The sequence below is a fragment of the Botrytis cinerea genome, chromosome 2 (genome assembly GCF_000143535.2).
Source record: "Botrytis cinerea B05.10 chromosome 2, complete sequence".
Taxonomy (NCBI): Eukaryota; Fungi; Ascomycota; class Leotiomycetes; order Helotiales; family Sclerotiniaceae; genus Botrytis; species Botrytis cinerea.
The window spans coordinates 132,766-152,379 of NC_037311.1; the positions used below are offsets into that span (position 1 = coordinate 132,766).

Sequence of the window (19,614 nt, forward strand, 5' to 3'; positions counted from 1 at the left end):
CAGCATCAATTTGGTGATATTTTGCTTTGTGATTGTGTGTGCAAAGTTAACGTTGGGGCCCATCCTATACAGATGTTCCTTAAACTGTGGAGATGATGATAACAGGGCCATTCAGAAATTATCGGGATTCGACAATTTGGGAAATGAGTTCGCGCGATGTTGACGTGAATCGAAGAAAATCCACGTATGTGTGCCAGGTGTTAGTAAAGAAGGAAAGTAAAGTGGATTTTCATCGTCTAGGCTAGTTCGGTAATGACACCGAATCGGACGAAACGGCATATTGGAATCTATACGTTAGCTTACTAGTAGTAATCATGCTAACTTTAAGGTCCATACGAAATTCAACGCATTAATTGTTAATAGCCGATAAAGTCGCCTTTTATTTTTTTGAGTATGTTTATATTGGTTCTTAATAGAATTTTCAGTGGTATCGAAAAATGTAACGAATATTTTTAAATATTTGTAGCATCACAGCGGCGCAAGGGAAAGGTTTATCTCTCTTTCGAGTAACACAATCACAGAAATGCACTTAATTTCACTCGGGATGTTGAACTCGTGTTTAATTTCAATCATTATCAATGCGATATAAACATGATATTGGTTTTGATATGATCTTTACTATGCAGCTAATCTTTAAAATAATTATTGGACAATATCCAGTAAGAAACTCCTCTCTACCGCCCATTCCTGAAGGTGTGATACTTAAGCGCTTCTTCAAACAACTTCAATCTACTCATCATCGTTGATATCAATGACTGTTCTCGACCATTTGCGAGCCTGTACTTTGCGCGTGAACAAGATATCGATTTCACGGAAGGATCTATGCTTCATTTCTGGAACCCAGTACCAAGACATGAGACTGCAAATAAGAGCAGTACCAGCCCAGACGTAGCCGCTCTTACCGCCCAGGTTCCACTTATCAGTATTGAGCATATAACTTGCCAGGAAGATGCAAGGGATATTGACCAAGTAGTAGGCGGCTCGTCCAATACCAGTTGTTAGTGGCCTAAGACGAACGGAAGAGGTCTCGCCAATAATGACCCATGAGGCAGGGGCGGGTCCCAAGCAAAATAAGACGGAGACGAGCAAGCCAAGAGATGCTTGCGCATTGTTAGCCGCTTTGCTATCACCAACTGAGGCTGCAATACCGAGCGCGACTAAAAATCCAGTGGCAATGAATTGGCCATAGACATAGATAGTGCGACGACCGAGGTATGTAGTGAGGACCCAAGATAGCATGACCATGATCCATTGTAGGGCAGAAGTGATTAGACCAAGAGCGAATGCAGTGTTGTCTGCCATGCCGGCCTCTGAATTGATGTTAGATTGTTTTGTAATTACAAGAAATGGGTAGACTCACGTTTGAAAAAGTACACCGCCTGGTTGGCGATTAGATTGCCCGTCAGATTCTGAGATGCGTATACACCACAGACAATTAAGGTGCGGTAGAGATCAGTACCTTTCCACAGTTCAACAAGATTGGGCTGTTTCACGCTCTTCTCGAGGTCGATCGTACGTCGCATCATCGCGACTGCGTCAGCGGGGTTATCGTTTGCACTCGCTCGCCCAAGTCTTCTGACAGCATTTTCTGCCTCAGCCAGACGGCCTTTACGTACAAGCCACCAGGGGGATTCGGGCGCGATGAAGAGTAGAATGGCGAGAGGGGTAGGGAACATCCATTGGAGTGCAATAGGAACTCTGATATCATGATTAGTACAGACCCCCTCGATGGTATCTATGGGAGCAGACAAACCTGTACGCTGAAGAGTCATTCTTGGATTGGTAGTGGTAAGTGATACCACCGACAATGATTGCGCCAATAGCCCAGAACATCTGCAGCATCTGCGTCGCTGGCGCTCTCAATCTCAATGGCACAATTTCGGCACAATAGGCGGGTGCATTGGCGATGAAGATACCCCACGGAATGCCTTCCAAGATCTGAGCCGCGAAGAACATACCCTGGCTGTTGCCAAAATAGAAGATGAAGATGAAAGCGTTAAGGGCCATGAGACCGCTAATCGTTGCCCATCGATACCCTATCTTACTCGTAATAGGACCTGCCAAGAAGACACCGATGAAAGCGCCGAGAGGTCCACTACACTGGAATGCCGACTGCCACGAAGCTTCGATGATATAAAGTCCTGTCACGCCGCTCTTTACGCCGAAATCGTCGGCGAATTTTTGTGTGGCGATGAACTGACCCATTAAGAAAACACAGTAGGATTCCATGATCTGCCATTAAGTTAGAGAAATGATTCACCTGCCATGGCAAGAGCCTATTATGGAGCAAGAGCTTACAATGGTGCATGACATAACGAATGCCCACCAACTGGCAGCGGGGTAGGCTTTCACAGCCTGCAGCACAGTCATGTCATGTTCGGCTTTCTCTGCATTGATGGCGCGCGCTCTGTCAGAATCGATCTTCTCGTCACCATAAACAGGTACGTCGGCGGAGGTGGGATGTGCTTCGACCTCCGACAAGGTCGGTTTTTCTTCTGTGATCGCGTTACTCATCTTGTCGATTTGGGGAAGAAGCGTGAAGATGAAAGAAAGGCAGGCGCAAGTGGGTGTCTTATGGGGTTTTTAAATATTTATCCTTGCCAGAACGCGCATAAAGCACACGGAATATTGGGTCGCTCTATTATTCACCCGAAGGTGGAGAACTTGGGGAGTTGGGGTGTTGGGGTAATTCAGTGCGGGGTTGTTAGCGCCGTCTAGTAACTTCCACTTTTCTAAGCGGAGGAATTGAATCCTTGCACTCATGTTTATTATTTGGCTCGTTTGGTTGGAAGTATTTCTGATTGGATTTTCTGTTATCATGGAACCCATTGAAACAAGCTTTCGGAAACCGGCGGAACAGGAATTCACTGGTATATTCGAATTCGCAGAAGTCGATTCACGGATGCCAGCGAATCAGAGATTGAGTTCGGGCAGAACAGATTGTATCATTGGTAAGATTACAGACACCGCAGGTGTGGCTAATGCAGCAGGGGCATGGTGGCCGGGACAGCAAGTGCTGCAGGCAGGTATATACTGAATCTCAATTTTAGACTGCAGGGTGATTGCTGTCATGTCAGCCTGTGAAGCACCAGTGGAGGAGCTTGTCAAGATGACACCTAGGCAGTCGTTCCTTTGAACAACAAATCCTGAAATAGCCAACATCTTGATCTTGTTAGATTGCACGAATTGCATCCATAATCAGAGCGTTGGTGGCCCGAGCCATAACGAAATTGCCACATGGAAAGGTGTTCCTGTTAAGACCTATTGCATGCAGGGTCGCTACAATCAGCTTGGCCGAAACCAAGCCCCTGGTTCGCAGCTGCATATATTCGCGGAGCATCTGCGCATCCTAATTGGAAGGGCTAAAAGGTGCTTCGGGGGAACTGAGATGACGGTTCAGGGATACCAGATAGACAAGACGATTTGATCACATGCTTTCTGTCAAGTACCTAGGTACTCGAGAGAGATTACTATCCAATGACAATAAAGCACCCAAATGTTGGCGCGCAACCCTAGTGTTCCCAATATTGGGATAGCGATCAAGGATGATGAATGGGATCGTCTGATCATAAAAGAAGTGAATTCTATTCCAAAGCTAAATTGCGCTTTTACGAAGATAGTCGACATGTAATTGCGGCCTCTAGTTCCATTTTGAGGTCTAGACCAGCTCGTGTTGAAATAGGGGAAAAGTCAGATCGGTGATGCTGCCGAATCAGAAGTATTGAGCTCATTCTGAGGAAGGCGTCTGGTTGAGGTAATTGTAATTGTCATCACTTGATCCTCCGAGATTGCTGACAAGCGATGATAATTTCGGACAGTTTTATGAGTGAGAGGTACCATGTCCGCTTCATCTCAGATGATTAGATAGGGTAGCCTATTGAACTTCTCGTAAATGGGGAGCCAGTCGGTGGATGGGAATCATTGTCTGATGTGCGCGCAGGGAATTTCATTGGTTGGGTTAGAGTTCTTCTTTGCGGCGGCTTGTAGTGTTGGCGTTGTGAAACCGGGGTAGATAACGAGAACGGAGATCTGGGGGAGGTTGACACGCTGACACCTTGGTGCAAAGGGGCAGAATGCTTTCGCATGATGGACTCCAAAGATGGCTGGAGTGCCAATGTTGTCAAGACATCCTATCACCACGTGAATGAGTGAGTCACCTGACGTTCAAAATAAGTGGGTGTTGATGTCAACCCTGCAATCTACCCACGGCATACATTGTGGTGGTATATATAGGATCAATGCTGTCGACGTGAAAGGGAGCGGTCCGATGATAGAAATTGGAAAGCACTTGAGCCGGAATACCTCGCGATGAAACAGCATTTAGGTACTGTAGTCCGTAGTGCTGGTTTCGAATTTTGAATGCAACAATTTGAGAGTCGTATTGACATGGATGACTCGGGGCAGGAGACAAGTAACAAGTTCACACACCACGACCGAACAAGTCACTTGAGTTTTTTCTCGACAATCAAAGGTTCAAAATGCCCTGATAACTAGGTGACATGTAGGGAAGATCATAATGTCCCATAATCTCGACATTTTGCTGAGTGACATGTTGGACTCCAGTCTACCAGCATCGCGGTGAAAAGCCATTCATTTATTAGTGGGTTTGACACGACACCACGCCCAGGTATAGTTATGTCTTTGATGGGGCGTGAGTATCAAATTTCTTGTCAGCTACCCAGCACGTGTGGTGTAATACCAGACATATTATATAGGAAAAGGCGAAACGGAAGAAAATTCAGCCTCATGTGTCAAAGTCTGACATTTCCATTTAACTGCCAGAAACAACCTTTCGTGAGGATCAAGACTTCTTTTGGCCCTTCAAAATGATCGAATTAAGTCGGCGCAAGTTAGCCGATACGCCAATTGACTACCAAGCACTCGATGATATTACTTTCAACCCAGAGTCGCTCTCGACACCTGTGGGCAGTGATAAAGACCCTTTGGTGCCATCATCATCACCATCCGATAAATCGGTGGCTGATGGCGATGATATTTCTTACGCTCAAAGAAAATCTACACAAATTACAAGGCCTCCATCCGCTACCTGGGGAATTCATTGGAAGAAACCCTCGTTTATTGGGTTAATGTTTTTGGCTGGCTTTATTCTTTCATTGGCTCATCACCTTTACTACATGTCGCTCAGCGGCGAAAGAACTGGCGACGAGAAAAAACAAGCTTGGCCCACCCGCATTGGCACCGGGTTTGCCTTTTTAATTACATCTTGTTTCAAGGCAACAACGACGGCTGCGTTAGGTCAATATATCTGGACGGTTGTCAAACGCCAACCATTGAGCATAAGTATTATTTGTGGTAAGGCTTCGAGATCCTTAGACTAATCTACACAACAGAAAACTTAGATCATCTTTTTGCTTTGTCAACGGATCCAATAGCCCTGTTCAGTATCGAGCTATTAAAAGGGGCAAAACTTGCCATTTTGTTAGGTGCCATTACATGGTATGTTTTAAATACCAGAGGTCTGATAGTCTGAACTGCAATCCAACAATAAAGGGGGTCGAAATGGCTCCGATAATGCAGTTGATATTAAATGTCAAAATGCCACATCGTTTTGGCTGGTTCAGACTATCGGAAATCCTTCATTCAAAGCGTAAGCAGAATCGTCACTGATTTCTATAGGCTTTTGGGACTTGCAAGCATTGCACCTGCAGCGACTTTGACAATCGTTGCAAAGAATATCTCCCAAGAAGTGCGTTTGCCAGTTCTTGATTTTTCCAAAGCCATTTGGAACAATTCTGTGGACGGCCAGTACAATGCAGTCTCAATCACCAATACCATTGCAATAAATACAGCTTCGAATATCGATGTGTTAGGGTTATCTAGGCAAGTGTCCGGATCTGAATGGTCATACACTTTGCAGTTTCATGGCCCGTCGATAAAATGCAACGAACCGAACGGCACCCAGCAGGCCATATTCAACAACATCACCAAGTATTATGAACAAAACAACATTTTCACATACGATGATCAAAATGATAATCGTACAAATACAACGTTCGGAGTGGGCTCTGGCAGAATTGTTTACACTTCGTGGAGCTCTTGGTATGCAGGAGGTACACCAAATACCGGGTTTCTCCCACCATCACTAGCATCATATGGGTCCTATTATCCTCAACTATGGATCCAGACTTCAACCTCGGAATTGGTTTGTACTGCAGTAAACGCGACGTTCAATATCGCAGTATCGTACATTGATGGAGTCCAACATGTCACTCAGCAAAATGTCGAGATCATTGGACATTATGATCTTTCATACATGAACGTTGGTAGTATAGAAAGCGGTCCTACAATTACTGATTCTAATGGTGTTACAACCGCAACAGCAACTGGCGCATCGGCAAACGTGCTATGGAACCAATATATTCCGCATATGTATGCTCTTGGAGCTATACTTGGCGGGAACATAACTTTACAAGATGTCACTCTTGGCAGTAGTCATAATGAACAATACAGCGGCTATGGAGCAACTAATATTCTTGGGACAGGTTTGATGGCCTGTGAGGAAATTGCTAGTACCCCATTCAAGAATGAAAGTTCATATCTTATCCGCGACCCCTCTTCTACATTTACCAATACCTTCACTTCAACAACCCAACCTTGGCTATGTCGAAATCAAACCTTGGCGCGTGGTATTGAAGATCTAGCAAACAATATCACCATCAGTTATCTCAGCTCGCCGGATTTGACGAGTGATAGCGATCTGCAGCAAATCATCACCTCCAACACAAACAATTATTATGTATACCATCCGCTTTGGCTTCTTATATCGTATGGCCTGGCCCTCTTATTTTCCGTCATAGCTGTCGCAGTCGGTGTTCACGCTATACACTCCAATGGGGTAGTACATTCAAATTCCTTTTCGGCTATTGTTGCTACTACTCGTAACCCAGAATTGGACAAATTTTTGGGGAGGTCTTGTTTAGGTGCCGACCCATTGCGAGAGGATTCTGAACAACGCAGGCTCAAATTTGGTCTAGTATCAGATGAGGTCATAACAGGCAATCTTAAGTCTGCTGATGGAGAATCCGAAAGTCAATGGCAGATGGAGAAACATTCTCATGTTGCATTTGGGCCTGAACAAAATGTCGGACAACTAAGGAAAGGAGAGCTGTGTATTTGAAATCAAGACTTGTTGAATTTTTTCAATACTCGATTACATCAAGTAGATACATGCATATAAAGGCCACTTGTATTTTTTTGACATTCATAGAGTATTATTAGGCGCTCTCCTATACAATCCAGGCTATTGTCTCAACTATCCCTTGGTTCCATATCGACCGGGCAAACCCCAATCTTGTTGTTAGTCAAATCCATCAACCAAAATTAGTTCCAAGAGCGATGGATTTGGTCGCATTTAAATCCTCTTGCAAATGTCTAATCTTGTCCTCTAAAGCAGTCACACAGTCAGGCCCTAGAGGCATACGCAGATAATTATGCCCTCCTATTACAGCTTTCACAACTGCTCGCGCAGCTTTATCAGGATCTCCTTTCACAAAGTCCGGAATAGACATAATGTTCACAGTTCCGTTCACCATCTGCTCAACCGCAGTACCTTTGTATGATTCACTAAAACCATTACTGACTTGATACTGAGCTGGCGTCCTGATCCTGCTTGCGAATGGCGTTCGGAATGCTCCTGGCTCTACGATGAGAACTTTGATGCCGAAAGTCTTGAGTTCATGAGAGAGGGATTCGTAAACTGCCTCAATTGCGAATTTACTGGCGGAATATGATGATCGTGCCGGACGCGATATAAACCTTTGAATGCGCAATATTTTATCAATGGAGGTCCAAGAGCAGTGTAACGGGCAGTGAAAAGGGACCCAACAAGCTGGTTTTGACATACCCGGCACCACTACTTATAAGGACAAGGTGCCCTGATCTTTTTGACCGCATTACTGGAAGACAGGCTCGTACGGCTCGGAGAGGCCCATAGAAATTGACCTCCATCTGCTCTCGTACTTCACCCTCGCTATTTATGCACGTCAGTGAAAATACCATCATTGCGCATGAACTTAACACTGACCTTGTGTCCTCCACTCCACCAATAAATGCATAACCTGCGTTATTAATTAAAACATCGATGTCATACTCTGTTGCGCACTTCGAAAACCTCTCAAAGGCATCCTTTTGAGCGGGATCTAAGGCTATCCAGATTCCTCCTCTTGTCACGAATTCAGGAAAGCATAGTTCGGCTTTGTCTACGTCGCGAGTCGTTCCAACTACTCTGTCGCCTGACTTGAGAGCTTCAAGGGCGAGGGATTTGCCGATGCCGGAGGAGGCGCCTGTTATTAGCCAGGTGGAGGATTTTGTTGCTGCCATAATGTATATTGATATCTGATCGGGGACTAGTATCTAATAATGATGATTAGACTGAAATGGCATGTCAAGCACTCGGGGCTTTTATCAAGTAAAGAGGTTGTCGGGTTTAACATGCTTCCAGCGGAGTTACTACTAACTCCACCATTGCAGTAAGACCTTGAGTACCTATCTAGATAGTTGAATTTCTAGAATCTTACACACTACAATTTCCTGTCACCACATTTACTCTACATTAAGTTGAAATCTCTTGGTGTCAAGCGATGCCCAGCAGACAGGATGAGGCTACCGAAGTTTCACAAATGATCATTAAAGTGTTAAAAGTAAGGGCAATTGGATTGGATTGAATCAATAAAGTGGCATACGCACAGCTAGAAAACATATAGAGAACTTCTTTGGAAACGACGAGATCCCGAACTCGTTGTGAAGGAATATCGACGAAATCGCAGTAGAGTAAGTGAGTGGCGCAGACCACTTGCAGCTAATGATTTTAGACTCGTGCTAGAAATTGGTTCCCGGTAAGCTTCTAGAAGAATGAATTAAAAAGCAACTGCAGTTGCAGAGTTGAATTGTCTTTGAAACCCATCTTGGTTACTGGACCAAACTCTACTTCGAAAAACACACTTTACTCGTACGTTGTTCGGATAATGGGGATAATGGGGTTTGTGTCAAGATGTAAGAAACGCCAAATAATAGCAACAATCATTGTAGTCGTGTTTGAAGGAAAAGTCTGCACATGAAGAATTTTTCTTATGGGGAAGTAGAACGCAAATGAGTGAAAGATTTGATGTGGACCTTCATTGGCCTTTCTTAAACAGATGAATCTAGGCACAACTAGAAGCCTTCTCAGTCAAATTGTTCATTCGTGCATGAGAAAAGGTGTGCTTTAAGAGTACCTGTTATGCTTTAGAACGCCTATTATGTGCTATTTGAGACCTATTCCTGTGGCTTTTCTCCGGTCTTCTCTGTAACTGATCCAGTCGCTCCATTTGCAGATCCCACACTATCGACAGCTGGCGGAGAAGCAGTGGCCTCGGGCTTGATATGGCTGGCTCTCGCGGCTTTCTTCATTTGTCTCTTGCTCATAGGCAGTTCAACTTGTTTTGTCGTATTAGTTTCCATTTCACCATTAAAGTTCACCTGCCACTTTTCTCTTGCCTTCCTTTCATCCTCTTCATTCCACTCCCTCGGCAATACTGCAAACACCAGATACGAAGTGTGAGTCCTGACTTCTGGTTCTGTCTTGTGTATTAGTTTTCCTTCCTTATAAATCTTGCCCTCGACCAAACTCTTTATCAGTGTTTCCCTAGTATTTGGATTTTGTCTTGGCATTTTGTCTGGAGCGTCGCCTTTCTTGTGGAAAGTTTGATGTCCGATTTCGACTTCTAGTAACCGACTCACGGCTTCCTCGACATTGGCCGGTGTAGTTTGCAGACCTCTTTGTACTCCGTTATCGATGCCTATTCGTTCTCGCCGGATTTCAAATCGCTTTGCTGATAATTCTACCATCTCAATATCGACCCAACCAAGTTGTCGCATAACAGATATGGTTCGTTGAACTTGTTCGATACATGGGGAGAAAGTGCACAGATGAACAGGTGCTTCCGGATTGAGAGCAGAGACGAATGGTTCGGTGATGGGTTTCGTTGGAGATACTTCGCCGTTAGGGTTCTTGATAGGAGGCGGGGGGGATCGAGTAAGATGCGGGAGCGCTAGCCATGGAGCGGGTAAATCCAGAAATATAGATTCAGCCTTGGGGCTTTTTCCATCAACTACGAATCCCCCTTCACAAACATCTCGATGAGTAATCTCCACAAGTTCATCTAATCCATGCTCTTGCAATTCCTCAACTAATTTCGCATGTCTCGGTTCATGAAATTCGAAACTCCAGACTTTGCCCAACTTGCGCTTCTTTATTGTATGTTCATCAGGATATCCATTAAATACAGCTCTAGTAGATGCATGCGTAAAGGATCCACTACCGGCTCCGGCTTCAATTATACTCGTTCCAGGTCTTGCGCGTATACGATGTAAAATATAACTGTAATCAGGAGTGTAAACAACTTGCGTTCGATGTGGTAAGGAATTGGTCCAATTCTCAGGTGTGGGAGGTAGGAAATGTATGAATCCGCTTCCAGCAGCTACAGCTTCGGTCATCTCTTTGGTGCTCGCAGGAGTTGGCGAGCCATCCTCTGGGTTTTCTGTTATGACTTCTACGGCTTTCGGGGTCTCGGCAGCTTCCACATCGTCTCGCTTTCGTTTTTTGTCACCTCTTCGCCCTCTAGATCCGGTATCAACTTTTGATGCAAGTACTTGAGTGCCCCATGGTATTCCAATCAATGTTGTATGCGGAAAAGATCCGAATCGAGTGTTCGTCACCTTTCCCTCTGCGTATCCTTCATCCTTTTCGTCGGTGCTCTTGAGAATTGTTGGAGTTTGGAGATCTCTTTTTAAATGTAGGATTGCCAATTGATCTGAAGACGAGATTGCTCCAGGATAGAGAAACGGCGATCTTCTATTACTCATTGTGAGTACCTCGTATGCTGTTGTTGCTTGCGATAAGGACTTCAAGAAGTTCTGGGCTTTTTAATCTTGTTCGATTTGTCTCGTTCCTTCTTCTGTGCGAAAGAAATAATTTTACAATCACAAGGCTAGATTTGAACCTTACAACAAGGCTGAAAAAGATAACCCCCACGATAAATTTATTTTCAGCCCACCGAGTAATACTTGAGTGACATTGTATCAAATCAACGAATCAGCCCGCCCTTTACTTACCTATAATTATCACACAAAGAAGTGACTCAATTTCTTCATGATATTTCTACGAACTGAATGTTTCTTCCCTTACGCTCTCTAAGATTTTCTACTTTCCCTCGTTCTTATATTCATTTGCTTACAGTCCGAAAGCTTACTACGAATAATTTCACAAAAATGGATCAATTGAAAGTTCACAACTCTTTGAAACCTGGTGGTCCAGTTCCATTTGTACCTATTGAGAAAGGAAAGGTTTCTTGGTATGTCTGTGGACCAACAGTATATGATCACTCGCACTTGGGACATGCTAGAAACTATGTTTCTACCGATATTATACGCAGAATCATGAAAGATTATTTTGGGTTTGATCTTAATTTTGTTATGAACATTACAGATGTCGATGACAAGGTGGGATGCATAGAATCTAGAATGGCGGGGTAATTGACTGATGATCTTTTGACAGATTATCCTGAAAGCCCGAAGACAAAAGCTACTGGAGCTGGAAAAATCGAAAACATATACCGAACCAGAGCTCGCAAAATTGGCCGCAGAAGCTTTCCAATCTTACGCAACAGCAAATCTTCCCGAACTACTAAAAGACGGCACTCAACTTACACCTAGCAATTATGCGGAAAGAAGAGATATTGCATACGGAAAAGTATTGGCGGGTGGAACATTGACAGGCGAAGGAAAACCAGGAGATGCGGAAGCGAAGATGAAGATGCATATAAGCAATCTTTCTTCTGCGGCACAAGCTATCCAACAAGAGAAGATTTTCGGTGGAGCAGATGAGATTCTGCTTCCATATCTCGATTCTTTGTATAAGGATTCGATCGATGCGAAAGACCATACCATTTTCACCAATGTCACTCAATATTGGGAAGATCAATTCATGGAAGACATGGACGCACTGAATGTTATGCGACCAGATGTTATCACACGAGTTACCACTTATGTACCAAAGATCGCAATCTTTGTGAAGAAGATTATTGACAAGGGCTTTGCTTATGAATCAGACGGATCGGTTTACTTTGATATTGCAGCATTCGAGAAAGCTGGCAATCCTTATGCACGATTGCGACCAGAGAGTAGAAACGATAAAGCCTTGCAGGAAGAAGGAGAAGGATCACTATCGAAGAACTTGGGTGGTAAACGAGGTGCAGGAGATTTTGCTCTCTGGAAAAAGTCTAAAGCAGGAGAACCAAGCTGGCCAAGTCCCTGGGGCGAAGGCAGACCTGGATGGCATATCGAGTGCTCCGTTATGGCCTCCGATGTTCTGGGATCAAAGATGGATATACACTCTGGTGGCATTGATCTCGCGTTTCCTCATCACGACAACGAATTAGCACAAAGTGAGGCATATTTCTGCGAGCACGAGCAAGGCCCACACGAGTGGGTAAACTACTTCTTGCACATGGGGCATCTTTCTATTGCAGGATCAAAGATGTCGAAGTCATTGAAAAACTTCCAGACCATTCGAGATGCACTAACTACCGATTATACTCCAAGGTCAATGAGAATAGTATTTCTGATGGGAAGATGGAATGATGGTGTTGAGATTTCGCCAGATATGAGGCTGATGGCCGACGCATGGGAAGCGACCGTTAACAACTTCTTTGTCAATGTCAAATCCCACATCATTGAGGGTGGAAATTCGACATCCATTGAGGACTTGAAATCGCTTTCGATCCATCCAGAATTGCAAACAGCCTTGGACAAGGCACAGACAGATCTTCAAACCGCCCTCACAGAATCTTTCGATACGCCAAAAGCCATGCTCATCTTGCAAGAGCTGATCAAAGAATCGAATGTTCACATGGGCTCCCACAAATCTGATCTTGACATCCACGGACTTGAAAAAGTTGCTCGATGGATAACCAAGATACTTGGCATCTTCGGTCTCGATGCAAATGCAAATGCACCATACGATGGACTTGGTTGGGCTAGCGCTTCTGTTGATAGCAATCATACCCCCGAACAGATTGTGGCACCTTATTCCAACGTCTTCAGACAAGTCAAAGAAGAAATTGAGGGTTTGTCGTTACATACTGAGACTCTTGATAAATTGTTCGCGACAGATCTTGACAGCGAATTTTCCTCGCTTGTATCTTCGGGAACAAAAGATCAGGAAGCTCTCGCTCTTCCATATATCCGGGCCGTTGCGAGGACTAGAGACGAGTTGAGGCGGGTAGCACCAACATCTGAGCATAAGAAACACATTCTGGCATTATCTGATCGAATTCGGGACAACGATCTAACGAATCTCGGAGTGTATCTGGATGATAGACCAGATGACCAGGGTTCGCTCATCAAATTTATTCCAAAAGAAGAGCTTTTAGCACAAAAAGAGGAGAAGGCCGCTAAGGAAAGAGAGAAGGCAGCACAAAAAGAAGCCGCCAAACTTGCTAGAGAGAAGTTGGAACAAGAAAGGATTGAAAAGGCAAAGCTCAGTCCAGTGGATATGTTCAAGGACGATAGATTCAGTGCATGGGATGTTGATGGTATGCCGACAAAGACGAAAGATGGGGAAGATGTACCCAAGAGTGCATTGAAAAAGTTGAAGAAGGATTGGGACAGACAGAAGAAAGCTCATGAGGACTGGAAAGCTAAGGCGCAGTCATGAGGACTCATCAAGTCCATTTGATAAAGGGGAAGCGAAAAGCGAAAGGGTGATTTAGCTTGAGGTGATGATGTGAAATTTTTGCTTTTACAACATATCCTGAAGAAAATTAGAGATATTATGTCGTTAGTTTCTACCTTGCACTTCTAATCACAGATTGAGAAAAGACGAGGCCCGTCGAGTGCTATCTTGTTGATCCAATGCCCCTCCCTTCGTTGAATCGCTGGCATGAGGAAAGCAAGTGGTCTGTTAGACACAAGGTAGTCGGTACGCTCTGTAGTTCACATTTAACCGGACATTCTCCGTCCACTTCCGGTCGCCCACACCAACCACAAGCACAATGCTTTCTATGGAGCCTTCCACCCGATGTTCCTTCTCTCCCTTCCATTCTTTTCTTCACTTGGTCCAAATCCCCACATTCCGAGCCAGCAACCTCACTTCGTACCCCCAATATCTTACATGAAATTGACCCGCCTCCCCCGCCATCCTCCACGATCTTAGTCTCCGTCCTCACCGTCCACCTTTCGCTCTGAAATAGGCTGATCAATGACATGACATCTCATACGATGGATTGACTGGTGATTGCATGCTTGATCAATTGTGCACGATACGATACGATACGGTACGATACGGTACGACACGATACAGGACGACACAATACGATACGATACAGTACAGTGCAACAGGATCCCGAGAAACCGGAGACGCCGAAAGACCGAGGGAAAACGCGACAGCGCCCGCATCCTATGAGATAAATTAATCCACCGTATAACGTTGAGCATGGATGATAATAATCGTCCAATTGCTTCATATGATGATATAGCTGCTCTTGCTAGTGGTAGTGGCAGTGGTAGTGGTACTACTGAAACTCCACAAAGTACCACCGGTACTTCTTCAACCAATTCCACCAAAGGAAGTCCAAATAAACCCTCGCCGGCTAAATCAACAGTCACCGGGAGTCGATTTCAATGTCCTCAATGTCCAAAGAATTTTAGTAGGATTGAAAATTTGACTAGACATCAAGCCAATCGTAAGTAATCGTTTTCGTCATGTCCAACGCTCCGCTTGTTCTTTTATTCTGATACCTTTTTGGTTCTCACTCGCACACATCATTCAACTCTTAACAATTCTGCCTGCCAAATTTCCTCGACTCAAAAGGATTCCTAGAAAGCTAGGTATTGATACATATCACGTGCTAATCACATTTCTACAATATCAGATGATGATGTGGGCAAATTCGCTTGTCCAGTTTGTAGGAAAAGGTTCACGAGAAGTGATTTATTAAGTCGCCATCGTCGGATACATGACCAAAATCGTGGTTCAGATAAACGCGCTGGCAACTCACAACCCCACGTGATACCGCAATCTGCCTCACCTTCCCCGTCTGAGCCTCAGCCAATTTCCAATCTTGTCCATCGTGATGAGGTCTCTATCCCAATTAACACTGATTTTGTGACTGCATTACCTCCGAGTATGCAATGGCGTGGTGGCCATCTCGACAGTTTGCCTCCAATTCAAGAAGCATTATTTTCTGATTCACGCACACTTCCAACTCAATCCCAAGGCCTTTCAAGTCTAGTTGAAGCTGCACTGGCGCCACCTCCTGTGGAAGAGAGACTTCAAGTCTCAGGAAGCTTGAATCCCAACTCATGGGATGGTTTCATGCTTTACAATGATAACCCAAGTATCTACATGGGATCATATGATGCAGATATATCTTGGACATTGGACTGCTTCAGCCAAGATTCTTGGAGTAATATGGATCTGGACTTTGGTCTTTGTGGTCCAGATTTTGTCAAGTCCGATGCCCCAGGTCAATCAATTGACCTGGACGCGGAAGGGGATGAGGAAGATTGGCCCGATAAGGTCAGTAGATTAGAAAGTCCACCACGATGGGGCCCTAGACCTATTCCCCGGTTAGGTCCAGAGTCATGGCATGCAACTTCCTATGAAGCGAGAAGGAGTGGCTTCACGGCAGGTCCAAGCCAGCAGGTGAACGATGTATTGCGATCAACGCTACTAAGCATTTTACAAATTGAATTTCCTGCCGAATCGGGTGATGCGGTATATGTCGAAATAAATGTGTCGACATTTCCACCCTCAGAAGTACTAGACTTTTTCCTCCGACTTTATTTTCGACATGTGCATCCGCGATTTCCTATCACCCATATTCCAACCTTTGACATTTTCGCCAGCTCTCCTCTTCTTGTGTTGTCGATGATGTTTCTGGGTTCATGTTATTCAAGGGCAGATCGTGGCAGATTCTTACGATTATTTCATAATCGAGCAAGGGTAGCAAGCATGAGATTACACGAGATCGAAGAAAAACACGTTAGTCAGTCATCCAATAATGATCATTTCAGCTAACAATTGTGTAGCTTCGGATTCTTGACAACATCTTTACATTGTTTAACCTTCTACTCGCTGGAGCTTGGGGGGGAAGTAAGAAAATGTATGAGTTTGCTGAAGGTGTCAAGGGGATTCTGATAACAGCTGGTCGACGAGCTCGTTTGTTGGATTGTAGACCAATTTCCAGAGTGCAGCTTGATCCAAGCTCGCTGCCCAGGAACACGCCACAAGAGATTGAATGGTTTTCATGGATAGAGACCGAGAAAAGAAAGCGGCTTGGGTTGTCGATTTATGTATGCTTTCTCAATCGCTCACATTTTCGTTGCTGACACTTGAACAGATTTTCGACTGTCAATACGCTACTCTGTTCAATGTGCAGCCGGCTATCAGTAGAGCCGAAACCACAAATTGCGTCTTTCCGTGCCCGGAACAGCATTGGGAAGCGCCATCACCACAAGCCTGGAAGATGCTGCTTGGCCCGGCCGATATTCCACCTGCAACATATTATCTCCATGCTTTGAATGGAATCCTTCTTCATAAATGGACTAAACCTCCTCCACCTGTCATCCCAACTACAGTCTTTGGGAAAACTCTTGTTCTTTATGCAATACATACTCTGATATTTGATTGGCGTACATCAGTTTCTATGTTAAATCCTACAGGACTGATGGGCACCATTGGAAATCACGCACTGGATATTGGTGCTGGGCTCTTGAGCAGAAGAAAATGGTTGATTGATGCACTAGACTCGTGGAATGAATGCTACGGAGCAACTCCCGGAGAACTATCTGTAGCTGGAAGACTTCTCTGTGCGCTGGGATTTGTTAGTTTGGATGTTAGTCTTAGTGATGTTCATTTAATGGCAGGTCGATCTTCAAGTCGCCAAGATTGCGATTTTGCGGCAATTAACCTGAAATATTGGGCAAACTCAGACATTGTGGGTGGAACAATGAGAAATGTATATGAAATGCTCAATTTGTCCGAAGAATGCATAAGATTGAGGGATAGGAGTGGAGGGGATGGCATACTAGGGACGATGGGACTAGCCGGCGAGAGAACGGAAGAAGCAAGCTATGAGATAGCGGTGTGTCTTTTCACGGGGGGGTTAGTTTGCTGGGTCTATAAAGAGTTGAGGACGCGACTGGAAGGTGCTGAGAGGGAGGAAGTCAAGGAAGCGATCAGAAGAGCGGGAAGAGGTTTGAGAGGGCTTGGGTGCTGGAGGATGGGGGAGATGTTCGGGAAAATTCTGGCGGGATTTGAGGGTTGAGAAGCGTTCTTGAATTAGGCTTACTGTACTTTATACTGAACAGTTCCTCAATAGCTGGCTATATACAATTCGACTAACTATCGAGATTGCCTTCTCACCACTCTTGGAGAGCATGACTGTTGTTATATATTCCAGCAATGGCGCAATTCTCTGCGTCTAATGATACGCTCAAATTTCTTGCCCGTTAATCAAATTTGTGTCTCAGCTTTTTATCCAATCATATTCCGGCAACTCATGACCAGTGTTCCGATCTTCCGGAAGAAGTTTGTGAACTTTCGTCTTACTAACGAACCGGATTATTGAATCTCTAATCCACATACCCCATCTAGTTTGAGGCATGGCAAGCTGTGGAAAGCCAGGTGGAAGATCCTCCATCCTTCTATAGATTGGGCGGAATATCTTTTCATATCTCTGTAATGCCTCTGGAATGTCAGCACTGATTTTTATTCTTGACAACTCTCCGGCCAGAATATAGGCACTGTCAATAGCCAAAGTAGTCCCAACGCCAAAAGTTGCCATTGCAGCATCTCCAATCACTACAGCACGCCCATTTGTCCATTTTGGTACTTTGACCTGTGCTGATTTGGCCATATAAAAGTCATCGGACTTATCCAACCCCTCCAATATTTGCTTTGCCTTCCAACCGCCATTCTCAAAGTAAGAATGTAGCATACGTTTCGTGGCTTCTGTCCCTCCCTCCATGGCTTTCTCTACTACTGGGTCGCATATTCCGTGTTTCGGCATCGTAATACAAAGGTAAACGCCTTTGGTAGAGGGATTCCGATGTGGTCGCGTCATCATACACAGACCCTTCGGTGCATTGAAGATCTCCCAAAATTTCGAATCGTTTGGTTCACTTGGGATACTAAAGAAGGCGACGTATTGGCCGATGAAATTGTAGCTGTCTTTAAGGGCTTCCTTGTCCAAAATCATAGATCGAATTTGTGATGTGGACCCATCTGCACCCACAACCAAGTCAAATGTCTCTTTTGATCCCCCATTGAAAATCACGTCGACGCCCGTCTCTGTCTGATTGAGAGACTGGATAAAATCACCATACTTATAATTGATATTATCGAACTTCTTGCTAGCCTCCAGGAAAAGTTCAGATAGATCAGCCCGCAGAATTTCGTAATCCGATGTGAAGGTATCACCAGCTAGAAACGTTGCAAACGGCTTTCCTGAAGAGTTCACAAGCATCGTACCCACTTCGGTTGTCGTTCGCGCGCGAATGGCTTCCTCAAGTTTCATTTTCTTCGCAATTTCAACAGCTGCACCATGAATGTCAATTGCTTGTCCAGTGGCTCTTGGAATTGGTGATCGCTCGATAATTTTGACTGATGTGTTGAGTCCGGTTCTAGCAAGCCAGTATGCGAGACATGGCCCAGCGATGCCAGCGCCTGAAATTAGGACTTTCAATTTGGGTGTAGTTATAGTCATCATGTTTTCTGGATTATTTCTAAATTATTGATCCAATCCCATCCTTCATATGCCTTTATATGAGTTTTGAGATGCTCGCTAAAATGACTTCTTTTTTAGGCAGCGCTTTAGAAGTGAGCCTATTATAGTCAAAGACCAGCGGCATGATATATCTGCATGGCTCTAGCTTGGATAGATTCTGATGTGATTTGGTGTATTGCTTATTGGAATTCGCTTCTCGATGCGAATTTTCATAGAGTCATAGATCCTTCTTATCTCCTCTCCGTGAGACCACCCTGTCTTCTGTCCCCGTTCGGGAAGTGGGATGAAGTACGCTTCGGTAACCGGGTTATCGGGGTTTTCTAACATCCGAGACTAGCATCTGATTTGATCATGTCAATTAGCTGAACGATGTGTTCCGCATACGCAAAAAGAGGTAACGGTGGTGAATGCTGGTGGATAAAAAAGTTATCCGTTTTGGAAATTACGCCTTGTAGTTATTCTCATGGAAAAATGAAGTCTGCTCATTGTTCCTCCAGTATGATATATAATAGAAATACCCCTCCATCAGTTATTTGACTTTTCCCGAGTCTCTTAAGTCCAGGGAGCATATCTTCATTTCGAACATGGATTCTCCAACCATCTCACAGTACTAATCAAATTCAGAAAATCAAAAGCTTTCATCGCCGGATATCAAGCCAGGCAGCGACTGTAGACAATGCCAACTCTCGCCATCTTGAGTATTAAAGCTGATGAAAGGCGCGTAGAAGTAGAACGCATTCAGCAAGGTAAGACTTGTGTTCCATAGGGCGTGTGATACAGATCAAAGTATGGGAGAACAATGCGACAAGGAAGATATATGAGGTTT

General features: G+C 44.5%; 7 protein-coding genes across 7 annotated transcripts; 3 read left to right on the forward strand and 4 right to left on the reverse strand.

Annotated features, from left to right (window-relative positions):
* Positions 1 to 545: 545 nt before the first annotated feature.
* On the reverse strand, positions 546 to 2,779 carry BCIN_02g00080 (hypothetical protein). Its single transcript, XM_001555764.2, has 4 exons — positions 2,299 to 2,779; positions 1,754 to 2,232; positions 1,361 to 1,698; positions 546 to 1,310 (listed from the first exon to the last, which is right to left on the reverse strand). The coding sequence occupies exons 1-4, from the start codon at positions 2,512 to 2,514 to the stop codon at positions 730 to 732; spliced, it is 1,614 nt and encodes a 537-aa protein (XP_001555814.2). The 5' UTR covers positions 2,515 to 2,779; the 3' UTR covers positions 546 to 729.
* A 1,949-nt stretch (positions 2,780 to 4,728) lies between these two features.
* BCIN_02g00090 (hypothetical protein) lies at positions 4,729 to 7,204 on the forward strand. Its single transcript, XM_024691018.1, has 3 exons — positions 4,729 to 5,301; positions 5,352 to 5,457; positions 5,638 to 7,204. Exons 1-3 carry the CDS (start codon positions 4,827 to 4,829, stop codon positions 7,136 to 7,138), a joined length of 2,082 nt encoding a protein of 693 aa, XP_024546788.1. The 5' UTR covers positions 4,729 to 4,826; the 3' UTR covers positions 7,139 to 7,204.
* Positions 7,205 to 7,216: 12 nt separating this feature from the next.
* BCIN_02g00100 (hypothetical protein) lies at positions 7,217 to 8,560 on the reverse strand. The gene is made up of 3 exons (XM_001555769.2): positions 8,045 to 8,560; positions 7,865 to 7,990; positions 7,217 to 7,776 (listed from the first exon to the last, which is right to left on the reverse strand). The coding sequence occupies exons 1-3, from the start codon at positions 8,338 to 8,340 to the stop codon at positions 7,332 to 7,334; spliced, it is 867 nt and encodes a 288-aa protein (XP_001555819.1). The 5' UTR covers positions 8,341 to 8,560; the 3' UTR covers positions 7,217 to 7,331.
* Positions 8,561 to 9,109: 549 nt separating this feature from the next.
* On the reverse strand, positions 9,110 to 10,956 carry Bcgcd14. Its single transcript, XM_001555770.2, has one exon. It carries the CDS (start codon positions 10,861 to 10,863, stop codon positions 9,274 to 9,276), a length of 1,590 nt encoding a protein of 529 aa, XP_001555820.2. The 5' UTR covers positions 10,864 to 10,956; the 3' UTR covers positions 9,110 to 9,273.
* A 54-nt stretch (positions 10,957 to 11,010) lies between these two features.
* On the forward strand, positions 11,011 to 13,882 carry BCIN_02g00120 (hypothetical protein). The gene is made up of 2 exons (XM_001555771.2): positions 11,011 to 11,499; positions 11,555 to 13,882. Exons 1-2 carry the CDS (start codon positions 11,170 to 11,172, stop codon positions 13,712 to 13,714), a joined length of 2,490 nt encoding a protein of 829 aa, XP_001555821.2. The 5' UTR covers positions 11,011 to 11,169; the 3' UTR covers positions 13,715 to 13,882.
* Positions 13,883 to 14,133: 251 nt separating this feature from the next.
* Positions 14,134 to 17,486, forward strand: BCIN_02g00130 (hypothetical protein). Its single transcript, XM_024691019.1, has 4 exons — positions 14,134 to 14,741; positions 14,931 to 16,042; positions 16,090 to 16,353; positions 16,401 to 17,486. The coding sequence occupies exons 1-4, from the start codon at positions 14,492 to 14,494 to the stop codon at positions 17,325 to 17,327; spliced, it is 2,553 nt and encodes an 850-aa protein (XP_024546789.1). The 5' UTR covers positions 14,134 to 14,491; the 3' UTR covers positions 17,328 to 17,486.
* A 1-nt stretch (position 17,487) lies between these two features.
* Positions 17,488 to 19,061, reverse strand: BCIN_02g00140 (hypothetical protein). The gene has a single exon (XM_024691020.1). The coding sequence runs from the start codon at positions 18,768 to 18,770 to the stop codon at positions 17,529 to 17,531; it is 1,242 nt and encodes a 413-aa protein (XP_024546790.1). The 5' UTR covers positions 18,771 to 19,061; the 3' UTR covers positions 17,488 to 17,528.
* Positions 19,062 to 19,614: the final 553 nt, after the last annotated feature.

Bases quoted from the DNA above. Each gene is read 5' to 3' on its own strand.
- BCIN_02g00080 (XM_001555764.2), bottom strand. From the start codon at position 2,514: ATGAGTAACGCGATCACAGAAGAAAAACCGACCTTGTCGGAGGTCGAA. The intron at 2,233-2,298 runs GTAAGCTCTTGC...ACTTAATGGCAG, and splicing joins TCGTTATGTCATGCACCATT to ATCATGGAATCCTACTGTGT. The intron at 1,699-1,753 runs GTTTGTCTGCTC...TCATGATATCAG, and splicing joins AATGACTCTTCAGCGTACAG to AGTTCCTATTGCACTCCAAT.
- BCIN_02g00090 (XM_024691018.1), top strand. From the start codon at position 4,827: ATGATCGAATTAAGTCGGCGCAAGTTAGCCGATACGCCAATTGACTAC. The intron at 5,302-5,351 runs GTATTATTTGTG...TCTACACAACAG, and splicing joins ACGCCAACCATTGAGCATAA to AAAACTTAGATCATCTTTTT. The intron at 5,458-5,637 runs GTATGTTTTAAA...TGATTTCTATAG, and splicing joins TTGTTAGGTGCCATTACATG to GCTTTTGGGACTTGCAAGCA.
- BCIN_02g00100 (XM_001555769.2), bottom strand. From the start codon at position 8,340: ATGGCAGCAACAAAATCCTCCACCTGGCTAATAACAGGCGCCTCCTCC. The intron at 7,991-8,044 runs GTCAGTGTTAAG...GTGCATAAATAG, and splicing joins GGTGGAGTGGAGGACACAAG to CGAGGGTGAAGTACGAGAGC. The intron at 7,777-7,864 runs GTATGTCAAAAC...GCGCATTCAAAG, and splicing joins CTTATAAGTAGTGGTGCCGG to GTTTATATCGCGTCCGGCAC.
- Bcgcd14 (XM_001555770.2), bottom strand. From the start codon at position 10,863: ATGAGTAATAGAAGATCGCCGTTTCTCTATCCTGGAGCAATCTCGTCT.
- BCIN_02g00120 (XM_001555771.2), top strand. From the start codon at position 11,170: ATGTTTCTTCCCTTACGCTCTCTAAGATTTTCTACTTTCCCTCGTTCT. The intron at 11,500-11,554 runs GTGGGATGCATA...ATCTTTTGACAG, and splicing joins TTACAGATGTCGATGACAAG to ATTATCCTGAAAGCCCGAAG.
- BCIN_02g00130 (XM_024691019.1), top strand. From the start codon at position 14,492: ATGGATGATAATAATCGTCCAATTGCTTCATATGATGATATAGCTGCT. The intron at 14,742-14,930 runs GTAAGTAATCGT...CTACAATATCAG, and splicing joins GACTAGACATCAAGCCAATC to ATGATGATGTGGGCAAATTC. The intron at 16,354-16,400 runs GTATGCTTTCTC...ACACTTGAACAG, and splicing joins GGCTTGGGTTGTCGATTTAT to ATTTTCGACTGTCAATACGC.
- BCIN_02g00140 (XM_024691020.1), bottom strand. From the start codon at position 18,770: ATGATGACTATAACTACACCCAAATTGAAAGTCCTAATTTCAGGCGCT.